This window comes from Tenrec ecaudatus, chromosome 14 (assembly GCF_050624435.1).
Source record: "Tenrec ecaudatus isolate mTenEca1 chromosome 14, mTenEca1.hap1, whole genome shotgun sequence".
Taxonomy (NCBI): domain Eukaryota; kingdom Metazoa; phylum Chordata; class Mammalia; order Afrosoricida; family Tenrecidae; genus Tenrec; species Tenrec ecaudatus.
Genome location: NC_134543.1, coordinates 5,966,135 through 5,988,225, shown reverse-complemented (window position 1 = coordinate 5,988,225; position 22,091 = coordinate 5,966,135). Strand labels below are relative to the sequence as shown.

The following is a 22,091-nucleotide window of genomic DNA, read 5'->3' as shown; positions in this document are numbered from 1 at the left end:
TGCCTGGAGACTCAGTTTCTCCATCAATCAAATGGGGATCCTGAGTCTCCACCAGGGGCTTCTGCAGGGTGACTCCCAGGCAGGGAGCCCAGCTCAGCAACCGGCCCTGGGGTTGGGAGACTCCATCAATCTCACCGACCTTGCTTCCCCGGGGGACTGCCTTGATTTATAGGGCCTTATTGCTCTCTCTTTCCCCCTCCAGACTGAACTTCAGGACCGACCAGAAGGAGACCCTGATCGCCATCTCTTCATCCCCAGTCCCAGTTCGGGTCTGGGCCGGGGAAGGTAAGTGCACTGTGTCGGTCAGGAGAAGAGGGTGAGTTGGTGAGTGCTTGGACTCCACTGGGAAACCACCCCCCTTGCCCCAGGCCCCTCCCGTGGGAAGCTGGGCTCTTGGAGGGAGGTGGTCTTGGTCCTCACCCTGGGTCCCTGGGGCTGCGGTGGGCAGGGGGCACACCGGGGCCGCTAAAGTGAGAAGTACTCCAACCGGTGCCCTCCGCAGGCCCGGGGCTGCCTGGAGACTTGATTTGTGAGATAAGAGGGCAGAGGGGTCTAAGTAAGGGCAGGCTCCCACCAGTGTGCAAAGCAGAGCCCCACCAGGACCAGACGGAGCTCCCTAATAGACACTTGTGACATCCGCTCTCCATGCGTCGCCCCCACCCTCTGCCCTGAGTGGGTCCCGACAGCACTCCACGCAGTGATGAAGTGCCTAGCTTAGTTCCTGAAGCCCTCCCTGCGACGGGGAGACACCCTGCTTGGCTCCACTGCCCAGAGGACAAGCCAGGCTCGGCTGTGGGAGTCCAGCTCCGCCGGTGGCTCGCAGGTGGGTCCCCTTAACGCCTCGGGAGCTCTCATTCCACCAGGCGCCTGCTGCAGGCTGCCCAGGGCCAGCCAGTCGCCCAGCTGCTCGGTGGAGGAGGTAGGGGCTTCTGTACAGAGCTCATTCTCCCTGGCAACTGGAAGAGGGGCCATAAAAAAAAAAGCTGAGAGAGAGAGAGAGAGAGAGAGGGGTGGGGGCTTGGCTGAGAGATGCTGAGCTGCTTTCTGAGCCTCTGGACCCCCGGAGGGAGCACACGCCCTCCCCTGGGCTCTCTGCAGAAACACAGGGCAAAGGGCTATGCAGTGCTGGGACAGGTGCAGAGGGCTGCCACCAGCCCCCTGAGCCTGATCCCAGGGTTGAGGGGGGTCTACTTCTGGCGCGAAAAAGATAGGGCTGAGGCTGAGCACGCTGCTTGCAAGTTGTGAGGGCAGAAGGGGGCTCCCGGGCTGCTGGGAGCTGAGAGGCAGGCAGACGCGCCAGGCAGCAGGAGGCTCGCAAGACAGCCCTGCGTGCTCCGAGCCCTGCACAGGCTGCTGGGGAGAGAGGGAGCACCCTGAGCAGAAAGGCAGGCGGGCAGGCTCCTGGCCGGGGAGCGCTGCCCGCACTCCGCTAGGCCCTGGAGGAGGCTGTTACAGCTCCCAGGGCGGCGGTGGGCTGCTCTGGAGGCTCGGGTCAGCACAGGCAGCGGCCTTTCCCACGCCCTGGCGCGGGAGAACAGCAAAGGCAAGCCGCGGGGCAGTGCGCACCTCTGTCTGTCGTCTGTCTGTCTGTCTGTTTGTCTGAAGTTGAGGGAGCAAGGCGCAGAGGATGGGGGTGAGTGTTGGGCCCAAGGGGGGTCTGGGGGCTGTCTTGCAGCCAACTCCCCACATCCAGGGTTAGGCCACCTAGAGTGACCGAGTGCCCTTGCCCTCCTGCTGCTCCCAGGCCCGGAAACTGCTATCCTCGCAGTGACACAGGGCCGGGGCAGCCTCTGGGCTGTCCCAGGGCCGGAGGAGGGGGCAGGCGGCCATGGGAAAAGCAAGACCCCTTTCTGGAGTCTGGGCAGATGCCATGGATGCCCAGAGGTGCGACAGGCCAGAGTCCGAATGCTGATAAGGGAGCACTCTGGAGTGCCCCTGGGCCCAGACCCTGCCACCAAGGGGCTCCTTTCCCAGGGACTGTGGACTGCAGCCTTTACTTGGGGACCCCTGCAAGCAATGGCTGCTATTCTGCACTTTCTAAAGGAGTTTGCTCGCCTTTGTTCCTGAGGCAGGCGCTGTGTGTGTGTGTGTGTGTGTGTGTGTGTGTGTGTGTGTGCGTGTGTACACGAGCGTGACTGCTCAAGTCCCCCAAGTAGACTGGGCTGGGCAGCTGCAAGCTCAGAGCCCTAGCTAAAAAGTGACCACAGCTGCCCAGGGGCCAGAACTCAGTGCTATGGGGTGGGGAAGCCCCAGAGAGAGCAAAATGAACAAGGGCATCAGAGCCCCTCTTAGATGCCACCTCCCTGCCCCATCCCTGACTAGCTCTCAGGGCAGGAGCTCTCAGCTGCCACGGGGTCAGCTCCCCTTGCCTGCCGTGGGGGGGCAGCATCGCGTCGCAGGTGAAGCATGCAGAGAGCCCTGGGTCTTCTAGACAGGCAGCTTTGTGCCCCAGTGCCCCGCTGAGCCGCTGCATGGGACTTGGGGAGATCTCCCTCACTTGGAGGGAGCTTCGGTGTTTAAAAAACAAAACCAAATCAAAAAACCACTCTTTGATGTGTTGCTGCTGTTTTCCTCTATTAGTGGATTGATCTGAAATGGTCCGTTTGAATATGTCTGATGAAGTGATATTGACATCTGAGGGTCTCATTATGGCGGGGGGGGCAGAGAGGGGGGGTGGGCACAAGGAACAAGAAGGCTGCGCCATCAGAAGTGAGTTGAATAAAAGGTTTCAGATTGTGGGGGCAGCTAGTGGTGTGGTTAAGGACTAGAGACAACCACCCAAATTGCAGCCCAAGGTCAGAGACCATGGGGGTGGGTAGGGAGAAGGGGTGCCAGCACTCCCTCTAGGCTGCTTGTGAGGAGGGGACCCTCCTCCTGCCCCAGGCAACCCCTCCCACAGCAGATGCTATAGCAGCCTGGGGGGGACCATGCTCAGCATGGGGCAGTCAGCCACCAAGTTTCAACATGAAGGAAGCCTGCAGCACCATGGCCAGTTCTAGAAACGGGGGACAGAAGTGTCCCCAACCAAGGTCCACATGCAGAGAATTCAAGAGAGGAGCCAGGGAAGACCGCTGTGTGTCAGAGGTCACACGCAGCCCCCTCACACACCACCAGCACCACCTCTGGCAGCAGTTGGCCCACTGAGGCCTGCTGGGTCTAGGGAGAATTTTCTGTGAAATTAGGAAGTCAGGTTTCAACAGAGGTTTGTCCAGGAATGATTACCCTCCAGGGAGGGCGGCTCTGTCCCTCCCCAAAAGACAGCTCTGGACACGTTTACACAGGGCCACAGACACCATCACCAAACTTGTCAAGAGAAGACAATTAAGAAGCTGGCAGGGGCAGCCCCTCCACCGACCCCCCAGGTGTTTGAGAAAAGGCTTGCGCGCTCCTTTGGGGTGTCTGGGACAGGAGCAGCAGCTCTGCAGTCATTGTCACGTCTCGGTCTTTTTGTTGAAGTCTGTTTTGTCCCTTGGCATGGTAAACAAGCTGCCTCCTCTCCGGGCAGAGCAGGTGGGGGACAGGCATTTGGGGGACGAGCTTAGCTTTGGGACAACTGGCAGGAAAGTGGCTGGTTTCTTCCTGGGATTCCTGTGTTTGTATTTGTCTCCCTGCGTCTCAGCATCCCCCGGGGCACCAGCAGACCGTGTTCCTGGTGGTGTTTTGATTTGGTTTAGTTTGTTTGTTTGACAGCATACTAAGGGTCTGAGAGGCCTTCCGGGGTTTTGTCCAGGACTTAGGGGTCTGCTCTAGGATGGTGCCCCCAAACCCGACCTCCCCAGGAAAAAGAATTAATTACCCGGACTGTGAGCGTTTCGAGTGACTCTTGTGTACACACACACTAATCAGGATTGAACACTCCCTTGAAAACACAGCACTGAACAGACAGCTGTCCTCCTGGCCCTGAGACATGGCCTCCCACCCACCAGAGCCACCAGCCTGCACTTAGACCCTGATTCTGGGTCACACTCCTGGCAAGACTGTTTCTCTAGGTGAGTGTGTGTGTGTGTGTGTGTGTGTGTGTGTGTGTGTACGCGCACGCATTTCTGCACCACTCTGCGCACTTACCTGGTGACTTCATTCTCTGCAGTTATCCAGCAGCCAGAGGTCAAATCCAGGTGGTTTTCTGCTAGGGGCAGTTGGGTCTCAGCGACCCCAAGGGCCGGCTGGACAGGGATGAAGGAAAAGAAGTGATTAAAATTGGCAATCTTGTGAGTTCTAGAAATACGCAAAGTGTTCTCAGAGGCCAGGGGAAGAGGCTCTCCAAGGTGTAACTTCTGGAAATGGACACTAGAGAGGACGTGGGGTCATGATGTTGGGGCCCAGAGGAGGGCGCCCCTGACTTTGCAGTCACCATCTCGGGTTTTTCCAGACAGCCCGGGTTAGGAGAAATGACTCAGGACACACTGCTCGGGCTGGGCCGCCCGGCTTGGCTCTAGTATGGCAGGCAAGGGAGAGGGTGCATGAAGCTAGGGTTCCCTTCCAGACCCTGCAGGATTTGGGGATCAAGCCCCAGGAGCTTTGGGAAGTCCAAGGGAGGCTTGAAGGCCCAGACAATGACATTGTCCAAATGGCGTCTCCGAGAGAGAGCTCTGGGTGAAAGCACTGCTGGGAACCTGTACAATCTGCCCTCCCGCTTCTGAGGGTCACAGGCAGGAATCACTTTGGGGGTGTGTGTTGCTAAGAAAGAGCGAGGGGACAATGGGGAGGGGGAATGGGCGCAGGGCGCTTTTCCTGGACGCCCAGTTGATCCCAATTCTGCAATTCCCAGTGTCACTGTCACCCCATACACCCCCCCCCACCTGGCAACACAAAGCTTTCAGATTCAGTATAGATTCAGATTGACCTCAAACACAATAAATGCAGAATTTGACTCCTTGGCTATTTTTAAAATCCTAGCAGGAGCTATCAGGAACCAAGGACAGAGCCCTACTAGATGTAGGCTCCTATCTGCACCCCTCCCTCCCCAGCAAGCTCAAAGCAGGAAGTAATGACCCTCGGGGTCAAGGGCTGGGGGAATGTACAAGGCACAATGGGGCCGCAGACCCCAGGACTAGGAAACGGCTCATGAAAACAACACCACGCCGGCCTCCACGTTTGGTGCAGCACTGAATTGATCAAGACGTTGTTCATCAGCACCACCTCATCACCAGCTGCGGGACTCCCCTCCTGTGGGAGCTAATGTATGCATTCATACATTCATTTGCAATAATTCGATACACACGGGAAGAGCTCCCGTCAAACCCAGACCTTAGAGATAGCGACATCTGCCTCCGGCAGCCGCCCCCGCCTGGGCAAGGAGCTGGGGCTACACAGAGCACCGAGGTAATAAAATACACTCAGGCGAGTATGGATTAGGGCTGCTAAAGGCTCTTCTTCAGCCTGGGGTCGGCCTGGACCCCCACCACTCAGTCGTGAGTTGCTGGCCCAGAAAGAGGCACGTCACAAAACAATGCTGAGATTATGCTTGGCCGGGGGGGAAGGGGAGGGGACAGGGGGGGGGGCTGTCTTGTGCAGACCCAAGCCTCATCTTGGAAACTCCTCTACCGAGAGACAGACACCAGCAAGAGAGGGGGGAGTCTGCGCATTTGTAGGAGGGGCTTGGGGCACGAAGGAGAGGGTTAACCGTGCTCCCTCAGCTTTAAAAGTGATGGTTGATTTTCAGCAAGCCGGGCGGGGTACGGGTGATCAATGCGTCTTCTGGATCATTCGGATGAAACATGTTTTCGCAGGGGCTGAGATGGAAGGCGGTGTGTGTGTGTGTGTGTGCGTGTGTGTGCGTGTGCGTGTGTGTGTGTGTGTGTAGGGGGTTGTTTTGTCTCTTTTCGTTTCCTGTTGATTATTTTCCACCAAGACAAACGACAGAGCCCTTTTGAGGGTCCGGCTAAGGTTGGGCACAGCCGCACAAAGCAATTCCGCGGACCCGGGGGGACTTGTGCGTGCCCAAAGAGCTCTCTTTCTGTTTCGTTTTATTTTTTGAGCCTTGTTTTATTGAATTGTCAGTGCTGTGAAGCACTGGGCCTGGGCCTCTCAGTGACATTGGGCCAGCAGGTGTGTGTCTGCCGGCTTCAATTCTACCCCCTCTCTGAGCCCCCCCCCACTCCCACAGGCCCCTAGCCCCCACCCAGCTGCCCTCGGATCGAGACAGGCTGCTGAGTTGCTTTCCTTTTTCGGTCAGTAAGAGGCCCGCTGGCCCAAGCTCTGGGGGATTAGCCCACTGGACTGAGCACAGCCAGCAGAGAAGGGAGGGGTCCTGTCCCAGAGGACAGCAGCTTGTGGGTATCAGAGTTGAGTGGCTTTGCTGCTGTCCCTCCCTGCTGCCACCTCCTACCACCACCCCCCTACAGCCTAGTGCCTGCAAGGAGCCCACAGCAGCCACCTATCACCATGTCCTCCACAATCTTAGCACAGAGCCAGACTCCCTACACAGGCGCTGGTCTTTCCTGCTGCCCTTTGCCTAGCCTGTGCCCATGCCCCCAGGGCACTGCATGGCACCCCTCTTCTTCCCAAGATACCCCAACTCCTGGCTGCACCCTTAGTGGGACCCCCAGCTACCCTAGACCCCCTTTAGCAGTCATAGGCCCTCAGGAACCCTGGAGGGCAGGGTCGGCAGGCATTGAGGCTTAGAGTCATACGGTGACACAGGGTCTCCTCTCCCCCCCAAAAGTCAGCCCAACTTCAAACCCAGCTCAGTCAGAAAGAAGCCCATGCCTGCAGATATCAACTCCTGGCTTAACTGGTTAAATGCCTTCCTTCTTCCTGCTGAGTAGGCAAGGGCCCTCCAGAACTTTCTCCGACCCCTCATCCCCCTCCCTCCCATTAAGCCATCAGAGGTCTATTTTCAAGTGTGACTTTGGGTGGAAGAAATGTGAGCCCAGGGTGCCAAGTGTGGCTGGGAGTCTTATTTTGGACTGTGCTTGATCCTCACAGGGCCCAGTGGGCTGCACACTGAATTGCTAAGTGAAAGGTTGGAAGTTCAAACCCACCAGTCGCTCCTTAGGGCAAGAGGAGGCTGTCTGCTCCCAGATGGGTTCCTGGTCTAGAAACCTCTGCAGGGTCACTGTGAGTCAGAATGGACTCCCTGGCTGTGCAATGGGTTTTGTTTTGTTTGTTTTTCGTTTTGGCTACATACGACGACAACAGTGGGGCAAGAGTGAGTGTTTCCTCGGTCTGTAAGTGGTTGTCCAATGTTCTGGTTTGCGTCGGGAGGCTGTCTGAGCCCCACTCCTTGTCAGGTGGCCAAGAGAAAGGCACACTTACCTGAAGGGCTTGGGTGTGGCTGGTGTCACCTCACAGTCCTCTTGGTGGCAGGCCATCCTCGGAGTCCCGGGGCACCAGCTCACTGCCCGTCCAGGGGCAGTGAGCCCTGGCTGTCAGAGAAAGGCCAGAGTTAGCTCCACTCCAAGGGGTCTCATACAGGAATTCATTAATCACAAACAGGGGTTCACTTCACAGACCTCTGATTCGCTCTGGGGCCAGGCGTTGACTCTTCCCTGAGGATGCAGCGTCACAGTCACACACCACCTGTGGGCAGAGGGGACAGTGCTCACCAAAGGCCTGGTCAGATCCACCCCCACTCCCCGACACACGTACATGCACACACAAACATGTGGATACGTGCACACACATACACATGGACACGTGCATATACACGCTCGCACATACATACAGACACACATACACACATGGACACACACATGGACACATGGACACACGCATATACACGCTCACACATACACATGGACACACACACATGGGCACACATATACACATGGACACACCCATACACATGGACACACACATACACATGGACACATATACACATGGACACACACATACACATGCTGCACACACTGACTCACGTACACACGCACACATACACATGGGCATATACTAACTGCACACAGACACACACGGGCACACGCACATACATACACATGAACACACACATACATGCACACATATACACATGGACACATAGATATGGACGCATATGCATGTGCGCACACGTGGGCATACAATGCACACTCTTATAAGCACATGCACATACTTATAAGCACGCACATACACCTGCATCCACATGCACAAAGAAATGTATGACACACAATACCCACTAACAGGAACATACACACATGTACCCACACAGCACCAAGTACACACTAATAGTCATACGCACATACACGTACTATACACACACAAATGCACATACACTCTAACAGGAAAACAAGCACGTGTGTGTAACAGAAACACAGTAACAGAAGCACACATACACCAACAAGAACATACACACACAAACAGGCATATATAAAAACACACAAACTAATAAGCACACATGTGCACCACATGCACACATGCATACTAAACTGAGCAGATGCACACACGTACCACATATCCACATTAACAGGCATACACACAGCACACACAGTACTATACATAGAAACCCATGGAGCCACACCTCATACACCATATGCGTACATGAAAACATACCATACATATACCTAGCACACGGACACAAACCACTCACACCTCCTACATGCCCATGTACACACCACACAGACACACACACACACACACAGACACACACACCCCACAGTTAGCACAGAGATCACTTGGGTGGGGGTGGGGGCTGCACCCGAAGCCACAAGACAATACGCCTAAGAGCTGTTGAACGGAAAACCAATGTGCTCGGTCAACCCCCACCCCCATCACCATAAAAATCTCTGAAGAACGCGACCAAAGGGCCCGACACAATGACGGGACAAAAGCACACCCTGCTGGAGGCTGGCGTGCAGCCGTGTGCATAGGGGGAAAGGCCAGCACGTCCACAGTGGGAGGGGGCAGGAAAAATGGCCATGCCATCTTGTGAGACAGGAAGTCCCTTTCCTTAAAGATATAAACTTATTTAATGACTTTTCAGAGAGAAGCGAGCGCCCAGTCCAGACAGCAGGAGGTCAGCCGGCCGCTTGCAGCCCAGGTAAGACATGGGACGGGGTTCCCATGCTGGCTCGCGTTGGGGCGTGGGTGGGGGCACGGGGGCAATGAGTGGTGGCTCCAGCAGAAAGGTCGAAGGTGAAAGCTCTCTGCCAGGAGAGCAGGAGGACATGGAGGGGACTCGAGGCCGGTGAGCAAATACTTGAGCAACTATAATTAGGTCCTGGGCCAGCTGTCCTGTCCCCTCCACCAGCAACCCCCTGAGCCAAAATGAGTTGCGAATGACAGCAAGACCTTTTTGGGGAGATGGAGACAGACACTGAGGGGCCCAGGCCTCTCTTCGGGCCCCCAGCCAGGCCATGTGGTGGCGTTTGACCGCCAAGGAATGAGGGCCTCTCAGGGTCCCCAAATGTCAACTGATCACCCCACCCAGACACCTGCTCCTACCCACTCAGTCCATCAAAGCTTCTGCTTCTCCCTCCCCTCCCCAAGGGCATGGGGCCAGGACTGACCTCTCGGAAACTCAGTTTCCCGCTGTGCTGTGGGCACTGCTCTCCTTCCTGGGAAGGACCAAGGGTTGGAGATCCAGGTCCATGGCTGGCCCAGCTCAGACCCTCGGGAAACACGCTTTGAATTTGAGAAATCCTAATAGCCTGCCCTCAAGGGTCATGGCTCCTTCTGTACGCACCCCAGTGATCGCTGCGGTGGGCACCGTGGGTCACGCACTGTTGCCCCTGTCCGCTCAGGGACTGGATGTGGCACTGTCCCCTCCCGGGGACTGCTAGGGAAGTTAAGCAGAAAGGTAAAATTCAACCCTCTCTAGACCTGAACTTCCACGGTGGCAGGACGTGTTCTAGACGCCATCCTTAGGAAAAGCTGCAGGACCCAGACAACTCCAACTGGCCTGTGGCATGGAACAGTCTCCAAAGGGCTCAGGTCAGACAGGGGAACAGGGGCTCAGGGGTGGTGTCCCCTGACTCCAACTCCAGCTGTGGCCCCACCCTACTAAGCTGCAGGCACCAAAGCAAGGCTTCCTGGGAGTACCCTCTGCTCCCTACCTCCCTAGGCAATGAAGCCCTATTCTCCCTAGCCCTACCTCTCCGGGGGCACCGTCAGAGCACACCCCAAAGAGCTGCCCATGTATGAAGCCCACCTCACATGGACAGGAGAAATCCCCTCTATGGCCACTTGCAAAGACAAGCCTCCCGGCCCAGTGACTGAGGTATGGGCACTTTTATTTCAAAAATGCAACAACAGGACCCTGAGGAATGAGAGTCATTGGTGGAACTGAGTCAGGGTGGGATCCTTGGAGCCTACCTGCTCAGCCTACACTAGTAGCCTGGTCACTGATGGCCAGGGTCGATTTCGTGGCACCTGGGAAGAGCCCCTGGGCAGCAGGAACCAAGCGGGAAGCCCACAGGCCATGCTGCATGACAGATCTGGGGAAACTGAGGTCCACCAAAGAAAAGTAGGATGGGCAGAGGCCCAGGAGCTGGCCAGGACTCTTTCGTGGCCGCTTTTACCTTGAAAGGAAAGAGCAGTCTCAGGAAGACACTGATTGGTTGGCCAGCTTTGGGCGGCTTAGAGAAGAACAGTCTCATCAGTGACCCCTGGCCAATAACTCCCTCAGGCGGGCGGCATTCTCTCCTCAGGTTATTCTGGGCAGACTCACCCAGCTGCCCCCTGAGCTGCCAGTCAAGGGAAAGTGTGCAGGAATTGGCCACGGGAGCCAGGCAGGACTCCCTGCCTAATTTGGGGGCACCATGGCCCCCTGCCTTGTTGGGCATGGCTGCTGGCTTCACCTTGATTGTTTGGGAATTTTGAGTCTGGGGTCTCTGCATAAGAAGCGGAAGGGTCAGTACTCCAGAGGGCCCCTACTCTGGTAAATCAAGAGATACCCTGTTTTGGAATGAAGATAGCATCCCTGAGAGACAACCCCAAGTCAGCTGTAACACACTGCCTATCCAAGACTCAGTTTCCCTTTCACCACCATGATGTCCGAGGTCCACTGGGGCCTGACATTCCAGGACCTCGGTCCCAGCCACCAAGGGAAGGAAGGGAAGTAGAAGGAGAAGGCCGTCCATCCTTCACAAGTCAAGGGGTTGAGTGGACAGCATAGGGGCCCAGGACACCGTAGGTCCCATAGGCCCCAAACTCCCAACCGGAGCCCCTACCGGAGTCGAACCTCTTCTGTGCCCGGTTAGCCTTTTAAGTGAGAGGAATGGCTTAGGTTCACCAAGCAAACCACCTAAGCCCTAACCTGCCAAGGTCAAATCTTGGCCTTGATATTCATTTTTAAACCTGTCTTTGGAGCCCAGGGCCCAACATGCTTGTGACAACCCCTCCCCGGCCCCCGCCCCGACACACACACATACCCACAGCAAGACCTAGTCAAGAGGGGCCATGAGAAGCCTTCACACCAAAGTCGCTTAGCCCCCAAGTCCAGAGGCCTGATGGGGCAGCCTTTTCAAAGCTGAGTGTTTCCAGCAGGGTCTAGAGGTGGCCATGGTGGTCAGGGTCTTCCCTGCAACCTCAGACCTGATGCCTACCCTTGGTAGGGAGCAGGGACTTGGAGGTCAGTCCTGCAGAGAAGGCACACTTTGCCTTGGTTTCCGCCTGCTCCCAGGCTTCTGGAACCATCTCTGCTGCCCTCACCTCTCCCCTAATTCCTCCGCTGCCACCGCCCCCCGCCCCCCGCCCCAGTCGCAACTCTGCTTCTAAATACCATGCCATCTCCTCTTCCAAACTCTATTTTTAAAATCAGATTTCCTTTACTGTACAGGCAGGCTGACGGGAGAGAGGTATTCGCTGAGGGATTTGGTCCCCCCCCCGCGGCCCCCCCCCTTCCACAGCCAACCCTACATAGACACACGGTGGCAGCCCTGAACCCATGGGCCACTTGCTCTGGAGCAAGAAGAGAGCTGACTAGACCGAGGCTCTGGGCACAGCGGTGGTGAGGCCGGGGTGTTTGTCTCTGAGGGTCAGGGGATTGGTCGGTCTCAAAGACCCCCAAGGGCGAGTCAGACCCTGAGCCAGGTGCAATCTGGCTGAACATTTTTTTTTTTTGGAAGGTGAGAATCTCCGCCTGGGTAGGAGCCGCAAGCTAAGGGCTCAAGGGAGGAAGCTGTTGAAGGTGGGCAGGTGGGGTGAGGGTCCTCCAGGACTCCGCGCAATGGAGAGAGGGAGGGAGAGAGAGAGAGACATGACCATGGCAGGGTGCTGCCTTGGGAGAGTGGCTGCCCTGACTGTGCCTAAAGACACCCGAGGTGCCCACCAGATGGAGAGGAGACCCCTCCCATGGCCCCCAAGCCCCTAGCCTCACCTCCAACCAGGCGATTGAGGTGCGGTCAGCCCTGGTCCTCCTGCCTCCTGGGTCATCCTGCACTGGAGGACTGTCTTTGGTCTCTTGGTGTTGGGGTGGAGAGCGAGCACAGTGCCTGGCCCAGAGACAGAATTGGGACATGCCGTTTAGTCTATTGATGTATCCTAGACAAAGGGACTTGATTAGGAAATAAAAATGCATGGAAACATAATCACGATGGATCCGGGGGCCGGGCAGAGTGACAGTCTTTGTGAAAGAAAACGGGATGGGATGAGCAAGGAACGGACACTGGGCACCACGAATGGGTAAACAGAGGGTCTCATGCAAAGGGACAAAAGACTGTGTAGGGTCGTTAAGAAGCGGAGAACAACGTGAAAGGTCTGGTTGGGTTCGGTTTATTTTTTCCCTTTTCCTTTCCATCGAGGACTCGTGGGGGCCCCATTCCAATTCCCACAAAGGCTGCGGGGACAGGGTTGTTAGGCAGAGACCACCAAGCATGACGGCATGTGGGTGCCGCGCTAAGAGGTGAAACTCCGTGGCTGTGTGTGTGTGGGGGGGGGGGGGGTGAAAACGCCTCACAGGACTTGAAGGGGGAGTTCCGTGAACGGATTCGGGTTGGAGGAGAAAAATCTGGACTCTGTTTGGAGGAGTGACAGAATCAACGTTTAGATCATGCTAAGGCGTTTGTTTGGCTCCCTGCCAGAGAGTTGCAAGAAACATGGGGACTGTTAGCTGGAGGGAGATAAGCAAACGAACATGGGAAAGTATATTTTAAGGCGAACAGTTTTGGCACTTGAGATTACAGGCACTGCAGAAATATTGAAAACTTGTAAATAGACGGGAAACATCCCCGCAGTGAAGTAGCCCACAAACCGTTTTGTAGGTTGAAGGAGTGCCAAATTCAGGATGGCTGAGCACACGGAGATTTGGCTGGAGTGGGAGACATCACAGCCGTAAGATTCTAATCAGAGGAATTACATGACCGACATGAGAAATGTGCCAAGAAATGGACGGTCTGCTTGGCGCTGGAACTCCACGGGTGTTCCGCACATGCCTCGGGCATTCGAATGTAGTCAATAAAAAGTTGTCAGGGAGGGACGCGGTGAGTTTTCCGGGGGTGTTCGTTTTTGTTTGTTTGTTTGTGTTTTGCACAGGTTTGGGATAAGAAGGCAGAGAAACGACCAAAGGAAATTTGTGTTCTCTGCTCATGGGTTTGATCTTTGAGGCTCCTAGACTATTAAGAGATAGGATGATGGGGTTTTGGGGGGGTTGGTTTTCGGGTTGTTGTTGTTTTGTTCCCCTTTAGGGCGGAGTTAAGGGACAAGATTCCGTTTTCGAGGATGGTGCTGGGAAGTGTGAATTTTATGATAAGGTCTACTACGACCATGAGCACATCGTCCTGGCTGGCTCGCAGGTTTGGATTTCAGCCAACGGAGGTTTTCCGTGAAACCAAGAAGGGACTGGTTAAGGGTTGGGTTTGTTTTCTGGACAGCCTTGTCTGAAGACGAATCGATTGTGTGGTATTTCAAGTTAAGCAAACAGAATTTGAAATTACAGGCGGGGAAGAAACGTTGAAAACTCTGAGCAAATGTATGCATTTGTTATCATTTATTCAGTTATTTTTGGCAGGGCTAAAATAACGGTTGCTTTTGTTTCGGCTTTTTTTTAAATGCGGAGGATAAAACGATGGTGAGGGTCTCACAGCATTCCAAGGACATGTGATTGGACCTCTGACCTGAAGGCAGTGCCATTTCCTTAGGGGGAAAGGAAAAACAAAAAGGCAGGGTCTGGGGGTTCAAATTCCCCTGGAGAGGAGGAGATAGACTGAAGCCCATCAAGGGCAGTGAGGGGTTTGGTCTTCAGGAGGTTTCAATCCTGAAACCTCATTTATGGTAAGAACTTTGCATTTGATGGAGGAGACAATGCAAACATCTATAGGTCCCTGGAGACCAAGTTCCCCTCAGCCCTTTGTTTGGAAAGGCTTGACCTTTTCTTGCAGTCCAGATGGAGACAGGGATTTATACGGCAAGCTAAGATGGAGGGACACACTTTGTGAGGAATGGCAGGGTGTGTGAGCGCGTGCGTGCGTGTGTGTGTGTGTGTGTGTGTGTGTGTGCGCCATGCTCAGGAATCTGGACTCTCGCCATGAAAGAATCTGCAATGTGTGACGTGGCAGAATGTTTTGTGTGTGATAGAGTGGTCCGCAGAGAAATTATATAGCAGGGGGAGTATTTCATGCTAAAGATCTTGGACCCATTCCCATGGGTCATTAAGAGATCATGGAAGGCTTTCAGCAGAAGTTACAAGAGCAAACTCACGTAGTTTGCGAGCAAACGTGACCTTTATCTTAAAGAATGACATGATCCAATAAAAGAAAGAAAGAAAACGTTTTTAATCATGTGAAGAAATCTGGATTTAAGCCAGTAAAAGAGCTTAAGACATGACCCAGTGAAAGCCTTTGGAGTTTTCTATCGATTAGTCTGCAAAAAATGACAAGGTAAAAATGCTTGTTTTATGCGGAGTGGTTGGAACTTCATATTAGGGGCAAGGCAAGGGGCTGCTGCATGTCTCCAAAGGTTGAAGCAGTGCTGGAGAAATCGTGTGCAGAGGGTGGCTTTTGTGTTGAGGAGCTGGCGAGCCAGGATTTTCTAATCCGTCAGAGAGATGCGATGTCAGATGGAAGGCAGAACAGTGCAAAAGATTTCAGCAGCGTTATGTGAGCAAATTTGTCAGCAGGCTGAGATGTGGAAATTCTAATTGAAGGCGGGGACTAATCTCCTTTTGATATCAGCGTGCGAAGGAGTTTAAATTTTAGCCAACAATGTTTTGGGGTTGTTGGTTTTTGTTGTTTTTTTTTTTAAGTGAGAAACCTGGTGAGTTTATTTTATTTTATTTCTTTCCCTTCGCCCACCTTCCTCCTTCCCAAGAAAGTCTGTAGGTAAGTTGCTTGGTCGAATCTTATCTTTCCATACTAAGACATCAGGGCGTGATCGTGCTGACTTGGGTTTTGACAGATGGTGATGGGGGCACCTCTCATGGGCGCTGGTGAACAGGAGCTGAGAACAGGCGATATGCAGTGTGTGCGCTGCTGTGATGGGGGCAATGAGGAAAGGGCAATGAGGAAAGTGCGTTTACCTGATCGGCACGCCACGCGCTAGGAAAGGAAGGAAGGAAGGAGGAGAGAGAGAAAGAGCTCATTACCTTGAGGAGTGACACCTTCAGAATTTTGAATGACGCTAAATAAAGCCTGGATGGTCTACACAGATGGGTGTTTAGGTCGGCTACATGGCACATGGTTCTCTCTCTTTCCTAACATGAAAATGTTTGGATTGAACCATCCCAGACAGTAAATAAACAGAAAGGGGGTTTTAATGCCTTATCAATGTTAAGTGTCACAATTAAAGGGACTCACTTCGTTTTGAGGAAAAACAGAGCAGAGCTGTGTTTCTGGTGGAAGAATTTGGATTTTAGCCAATGCAGACTTTCTCGAACAGGAATGCATGCATGTCACACACGCAATAGAAATTAATAATAACAATAATAATAATAAATACATTGGCCTGGTGCCTAAGAGGAGAACCAAGAGTTAACCAAAGGCGCTTGATTTATCATGAGCAGTAACCATGCAGTTCATCTAGTTGACAGTCAGCCCTCAAGACCCTTTGCCTGTACAGAGAGGAAATGTTGCAGGAGCCCCCAACCAAGACCACTCCTCACAGGGAGGCCTCAGCCCACCCCCCTCCCAGGATTTGTACAAATCCTTTCCAGATTCATGGCATCCCAAGTGCATCTCATGCCTTCCCACCTCCCAATGCAAGACACCCCCCAACTCTATTCTGCTGCATGCACCCCTACATGGTAAGTGGGGAGAGGAAGCTAATCAGAGACAGAGAGAGAAGGGTCTTTGCCAGAGAGTGAGGGGACTAGACCCGCCTTGTAAAGAAGGGGGTTTGGAGAAAATCCTGGAGGAGTGAGCCAACAGGTGTGAACTGGAAGCTAATAGATTGCAGCATCTGAATCCCGCCCACCCACATAACATGAAGACTAAGAGACCAGTCCTACAGAAATGACCATGAGGGGGTAGGTAGGAGTCATAATTCAAGACCTCCTTTACAGCCCAGGGCTGGGGAGAACATTGTTTTCGGTAGAAATCCCAGAAAAGAAATCAGCAGAGACTCAAGTCAGAAAGGAATGAGCCTCTGCACACATAGTAGATGCTTTATAAGCATCTATGGGGCGGAGCCGGGGGAGGGGGGCAGGGGGTGGCCAAGAGAAAACATTTTTTAAAAACCCTGAATCGGGACTTCTAGAATCTCCCCTTAAAATTCCTACTCAGAGCTCAGCCAAAGAAACATGAGCTATTTGGGGGGGCCACTGACCCAAATCGGCAGGAGACCAGCCGGCCATGTGGCGCTGTACTCCTTTTACACCAGCGTGTGCCAGAGTAGAGTTTCTTGGGGGAGAGTCCAGACACCGGGCTTGCACCAGCAGGCAGGGCCTGCCAGGGTGACTGTGGACAGCGCTCAGATGTGACCTCCATGGCTTTCTAGTGGCCAGAGCAGGAAGGAGGGTTCACTGGGCCTGTGGGCCGGCGTGAAATGAAGTCACTGCTACCTCCTGCCAGGTGCGTGCCCAGTGCTACCTCCTGCCAGGTGCATGCCCAGTACCCCAGAATTTACGGGCTGCGAATGTGCACATGTCTAGGGGAAGCAGACGGGGCTGGGGCAGAGAGGACCCCAAGAGCCAGGTCGGGACCTGGCAAATTCTGGCAGTCTCTCCCAAGGGGGGGCCGACTCAGACCTGATTTCTCTCTGTTCTGAGTAGGTGGGCTTTTGAGGTAGGAGACTCAACCCTAACTTTGTTGAGGCCCTAAAACAGCTGCCTTTCCTCTCCCCCTCCCACTCCCACCCCACCCCACCCCCAGGTTCTGATCTCCACCGTCCCTGTTGCTGACGGGACGTACCACCACCTTACCCGTCTTCAGAGTCTACTCTGTTCCAACCGAAGACATGATAGAACCCTCTGAAGACTCATTTGAGACGATGATGGAGCGTAAGAATCCATCATCAAAACAAATGGAGTCCTCCGAGGGCTCACCCAACACCGCCGCGGAGGCCTCAGGCAGCCGCGCGCAGGAAGTGACGAAGCCGGCCGGCGGCTCAGCCCAGCAAAGTAGGGAGCCACCCAGTGGCTCACTCCAGGAAATGGAAGAGCTGCCCATTGATCTACTCCAAGACATGGAGGAGCCATCCAGTGGCCCACATCAGGAAATAGAGGATCCACCCAATGACCTACTCCAAGACATGGAGGAGTCACGCAATGGCCCGAGCCAGGCAACGGGGGATCCGCGCCACCTGGCAGCTGGTCAGATAGGGAAAGCACCTGTCAGAAAATCAGAGGGAGGCCAAGATGAGCAAGAGAGCGACACTGACCTGTGGAGTGAGGAGGCTGAGCAGGGCGAGGAGGATGAGGAAGAGCAGGAGGAGAAGGATGAGGAGGAGGAGGAGGAGGAGGAGGAAGGGCCCAGGCAGAGAAGGCGCCGTGAGGCGGGGCTCCAGGACACCGTGCGATCCATCACCTCTCTCTACTACCAGATGCAAGACCTCAGAGAGCAGCAAAGAGTGGCAGGGGAGATCCTGATGAGCGGCATTCACAACGGCCACCTGCCCCTCCTGCTACCCTTCAGTGGCGACCGCCGAGACTACCGCGAGTTCATCGTGCTCTGCCAGCTGACCATTCAGAACCACCCCAGGATGTTCTACAGCGACGAACTGCGCGTGGGCTACGTCATCACTCACCTCTCGGGCATGGCCTTGGAATGGGCCAAGAAGCTGGTGGAGGCCAACAGTCCCCTGCTGGAGAGCTTCCCGGGCTTCGTGGCAGCCATGTCGAGCGTGTTTGAGTACCAGCAGGTGACTCGCATGGCGGAAGAGGCCATATTCAACATCAGGCAGCTGGACCGCCCCGCCGCGGCCTACATCAGCGAGTTCCAGAGCCTGGTGCCCATCCTGAACTGGCCGGACGAGGTCCTGCAGGCCCATCTGTGCCAAGGGCTCAATGACGACATCAGGCACTATCTGTTCCGGGTGCCCCAGCCTGAAAGCCTGGACAGTCTGATTGTGCTCATCCTACAGATTGAGGAGAAGCTGGCTGAGAGAAGGGCCCTGCTCAGGCTGCCCCCGGAAGCCCGCCCCCGCAACCTGACCTGGATCGACTCACCTGCTCCAGAGAGGTGGAGTGTGAGCAGCTGGCTGCCCAGTGAGGTGCACCCATCCGTCAACCGGGCCCACATCTACGTGTTGCTCCTGGTGAGGGTGAACCCGTACAACAGCGTGGCGGTCCAGGCCCTGCTGGACTCCGGAGCCAGCTCCAACTTCATGGACGAGCAGTTTGCCCAAGAGCACTACGTGGAGCTCTACGAGAAGCAGTACCCCCAGGAGATCCAGACCTCGGACGGCTCCCTGGTGGGCAACGAGCCTGTCTGGCTCTACTCCGAGCCCCTGGTGTGCATCCATCAGAACCACCATGAGTACATCGAGTTTGACATCGTTCCTTCGCCCAACTTCTCCGTGATCTTGGGCATCAACTGGCTCCGAAAGCACTCCCCGGCAGTGGACTGGGCCAAAGGCCGCTGCTCCTTCCACTCGCCCTATTGTCTGCAGAACTGCTTCACCCCGCCCCCGCCATGCATCGCGCTGGAGAGGCAGGGCCTGAGCCTGCTCCCCGGACTGCCGCCCCCGTACTCCGACCTGGCCGACGTGTTCAACCCGAAAGAAGCAGATGATGAGACTTCCGACCAGCCAAGCTCAGACGGATCCGATGATCTTTCTGAATCAGAGCCCTCTGAGCTTCAGCAGGCTGGAGACAGTGATCTGGACGAGGTCTTTTACGAGTGCCGCTCCACCGCGCCGTGGGAACCTATGCCGACTAGGATGCAAGACACAGCCAGGCTGCACGATGCGGACTGGGACTCACAAGACATGCTGACCCACAGACAGGACTACGTGCAGGACATTCCGGAACTGTTCGACCAGTTACATGGGGCCACGTGGTTCACAAAACTGGAGCTGCGGGGGACCATTGTGGAGGACAGCATGAAAATACACCAGGTGGAGGATGTATGGAAAGCGGCCTTCGGGCTGGATTTCCAGGACCTGGAGGGCTACAAGCCTTTCCCCATCTGCGCGGACCCCGTGGTCCCGCAGAGCGCGATCCACTACATCCTCAAGGGCATGCTCGGCTTCAATGTGCTTGCCTACGGGCAGGACGTGATTGTGTACTCCATGAGCCAACAGGAACACCCCCAGCACGTGCGCCAGGTCCTCGTCCGCTTCCGGCGGCACCACATCTACTGCTCCCTGGACAGAAGCCAGTTCCACCGCAACCACATGGAATTCCTGGGCTTCGTCTTCAGCCCCAAAGGGGTGAAGCTCCACAAGACCGTGGTCAAAACCGTGACCGGCTTCCCTATCCCGGGCTCTAAGAAGTGCCTGCGGCGCCTGATAGACTACATCTTCCCCTACCGCCACTTCATAGAGCACTTCACCATCATCATCGAGCCCCTGCTGCGGCAGCTGCGGCACGCTCACGACTTCTACTGGGGCGCGGAGGAGCAAGAGGCCTTCGAGTGCCTGAAGCGGGCCTTCCGGAAGGCGCCCCGCCTCTACCACCCCAAGCCCCAAAACCCCTTCTTCCTCGAGACGGGCGTCACTGAGACCTCCCTGCACGCCGCCCTGATCCAAGTAGACGAGCAGACCCGCAAGAAGGTCTACTGCGCGTTCTACTCCCGCCACCTCTCGCCCATCGAAGACGACTATTCCCAGCAGGAGATGAGGATCCTTCCCATTCGGGCTGCCTTCATGGTGTGGAGCCGCTACCTGGAGAACACCGAGGAGCCCATCATGATCCTTCTCGACACAGAGGATCTAGCCTCTCTGAATAATGACAGGCTCACCGTACTTCTCCCCGGCCACTGGGTCTTCTTCTTCAGCCACTTCAACTTCGATGTCATGGAGTGGCCCCCGCGAGAGGGCCAGCCGGTACGGTTACCCATGAGAGGCCAACGCCTGGGAGAGTACGACCCCGAGGTCCCCACTCACCCCCTGCTGCTGTTTCCCAACCCCCCAAACTCCCTGTTGGATGAAGAAGTCAAGAGCGAGCCTGCCCCTCCCCAGCCCAGCCAGCCCCAGGAGCTCGTGGCTCAGCTGTCACTAGACCAGCTAGTCTGCACCTTCCTACTGCAGCTCGGTGCCATCCAGATGAGGGCAGTCATCCTGCACTTCATACGTAGCCTCTGGGTCTGGAAGAACTCCCTGGCCCTGGCCGCCCTTCTCCTGATGCTCAGGATGAGGCCCTGCCTCCAGCAACTGAGGGCGCCCAACCCGTTGGCGGTCCAGCCCCGACGCAGGTCCCTCGTCCTGGATGCATCCCTCATCTCCCATAGGGGCATGGCCAACACCGTGACCGAGCTCCTCCTGCAGATGTCGCCGCTGGTGGCCGCCAACACCACCCCGGCCCAAGAGCTGGGCCCACTGGTCCTGAGCCCCGGCCCCAGGCAGCACGCCCTGGTGGCCCGTGGGGCCCACCTGCGGCTGCGGCTGACCCCCAGCTTCTGGCTGACGCTGTGTGAGATCCTGGGCGTCCGGGTGGCCCTGGGGGACGAGAGCTACCCTGTCCCACGGGAGCCACGCTACCTGGAGCTGCACATTGTGAACGACGAGGATGTCGTCTTGCGAGAAGCCCGGCAGGGCGACCTGCAACGTTACCGTCAAGGTGGCCTGCATGACGGCCTGCAAGACAGCCCGCAGGACGACCAAGAGAGAGCAGGGCTGGAGCCCCTGCCCAGGGACGGCGCCGTCATCACCTTGGCCCTCCCTGTGCTGCGCCAAAGTCAGGCCCACCCCGCAATCCTCGCCTTACTGCGCGACACCAGGGCCGCCGAAGGGCGGCCAGCCCTGCTCACCCGGGGACTGGTGGCCAGGCTCCTACTCCGATTTCTGAGAGTGGCACGAGGCCAGACTGCCCCCAGTACGGTGCGGGCAAGCCCCCCCAGGGATGAGGAGCCGCCCCGTGACCATGGAGACAGGGACTGAAGGGCCCCGCCGTCCCGCCACACGTCCGCCTTTGTTGTCTCCTCCACCTCCCAGTGCCTCTGCTTGCTTAGCTCAGTTGCTTACTTAGCTCAGTTGCTTGCTTAGCTCAGTTGCTTCCAGCAACTGAGGGTGCCCACCCCCTCCCTGCCACTGCTAGCCCCTGGGAGACCCTCACTCGTGAAGAGCAAATTCATCATCCACCAGCAATACCATCGACACCTATGGACCATAAACCATCCGAGACCAGAGTCAGTCTCAGGGCTGTCACAACCCCTCCGTCTTAATTCTCCGGGTCCCAGGCCCAACACTGGGGGTGCATTCAATGAGTGGAGAAAGCAGTGATGAGCAGAGATGAGCCCACAACCCCAGGCCAGGTGAAGAAGCAGGCACAACACACGTAGCCAAGCAAGCGGGGGCCGGGCCTTCCGGTCCCCTGGTGCCATCCTGGGACACTGACCTCAGGTGCTCCGCTGACTTCTTCTACCTCCATCTCCGGTGCTCCTGGCTGGGGCGTAGCCACTCTTCTTGCTCCCTGGGGTCCCCCGCCCCCGCCCCCTGCCCCCCACCCCCATCTTCTGCCACCCCAGCCCACCCTGCAAAGCAAGCTGCCTCCCGCCATCCGGTCCAGCTTCTGACCCTGCAACTGACCTTGAGACTGAGAAAGAGAATTGAGCTCTTACCTGGACGCTGCCGCTCTACGGCCATCCAGACGTACCAATAGGACCGTCACTTACCGGACTTGTGATGCC

The 22,091-nt window shown here is 55.9% G+C and overlaps 1 protein-coding gene and 1 long non-coding RNA gene across 2 annotated transcripts in view; one reads left to right on the top strand and one right to left on the bottom strand.

The window, feature by feature from the left end:
* Positions 1-7,467, bottom strand: part of LOC142425550 (uncharacterized) — a 46,472-nt gene extending 39,005 nt beyond the window's left edge. The window contains exons 1-2 of the long non-coding RNA XR_012779686.1: positions 7,258-7,467; positions 4,066-4,163 (exon numbers count right to left, since the gene is read on the bottom strand). This is a non-coding gene — a long non-coding RNA (uncharacterized LOC142425550). The remainder of the gene's footprint in view (positions 1-4,065; positions 4,164-7,257) is intronic.
* A 9,792-nt stretch (positions 7,468-17,259) lies between these two features.
* RTL1 (retrotransposon Gag like 1) lies at positions 17,260-21,342 on the top strand. Its single transcript, XM_075531617.1, has one exon. It carries the CDS (start codon positions 17,260-17,262, stop codon positions 21,340-21,342), a length of 4,083 nt encoding a protein of 1,360 aa, XP_075387732.1.
* The last annotated feature ends 749 nt before the right edge of the window (positions 21,343-22,091 follow it).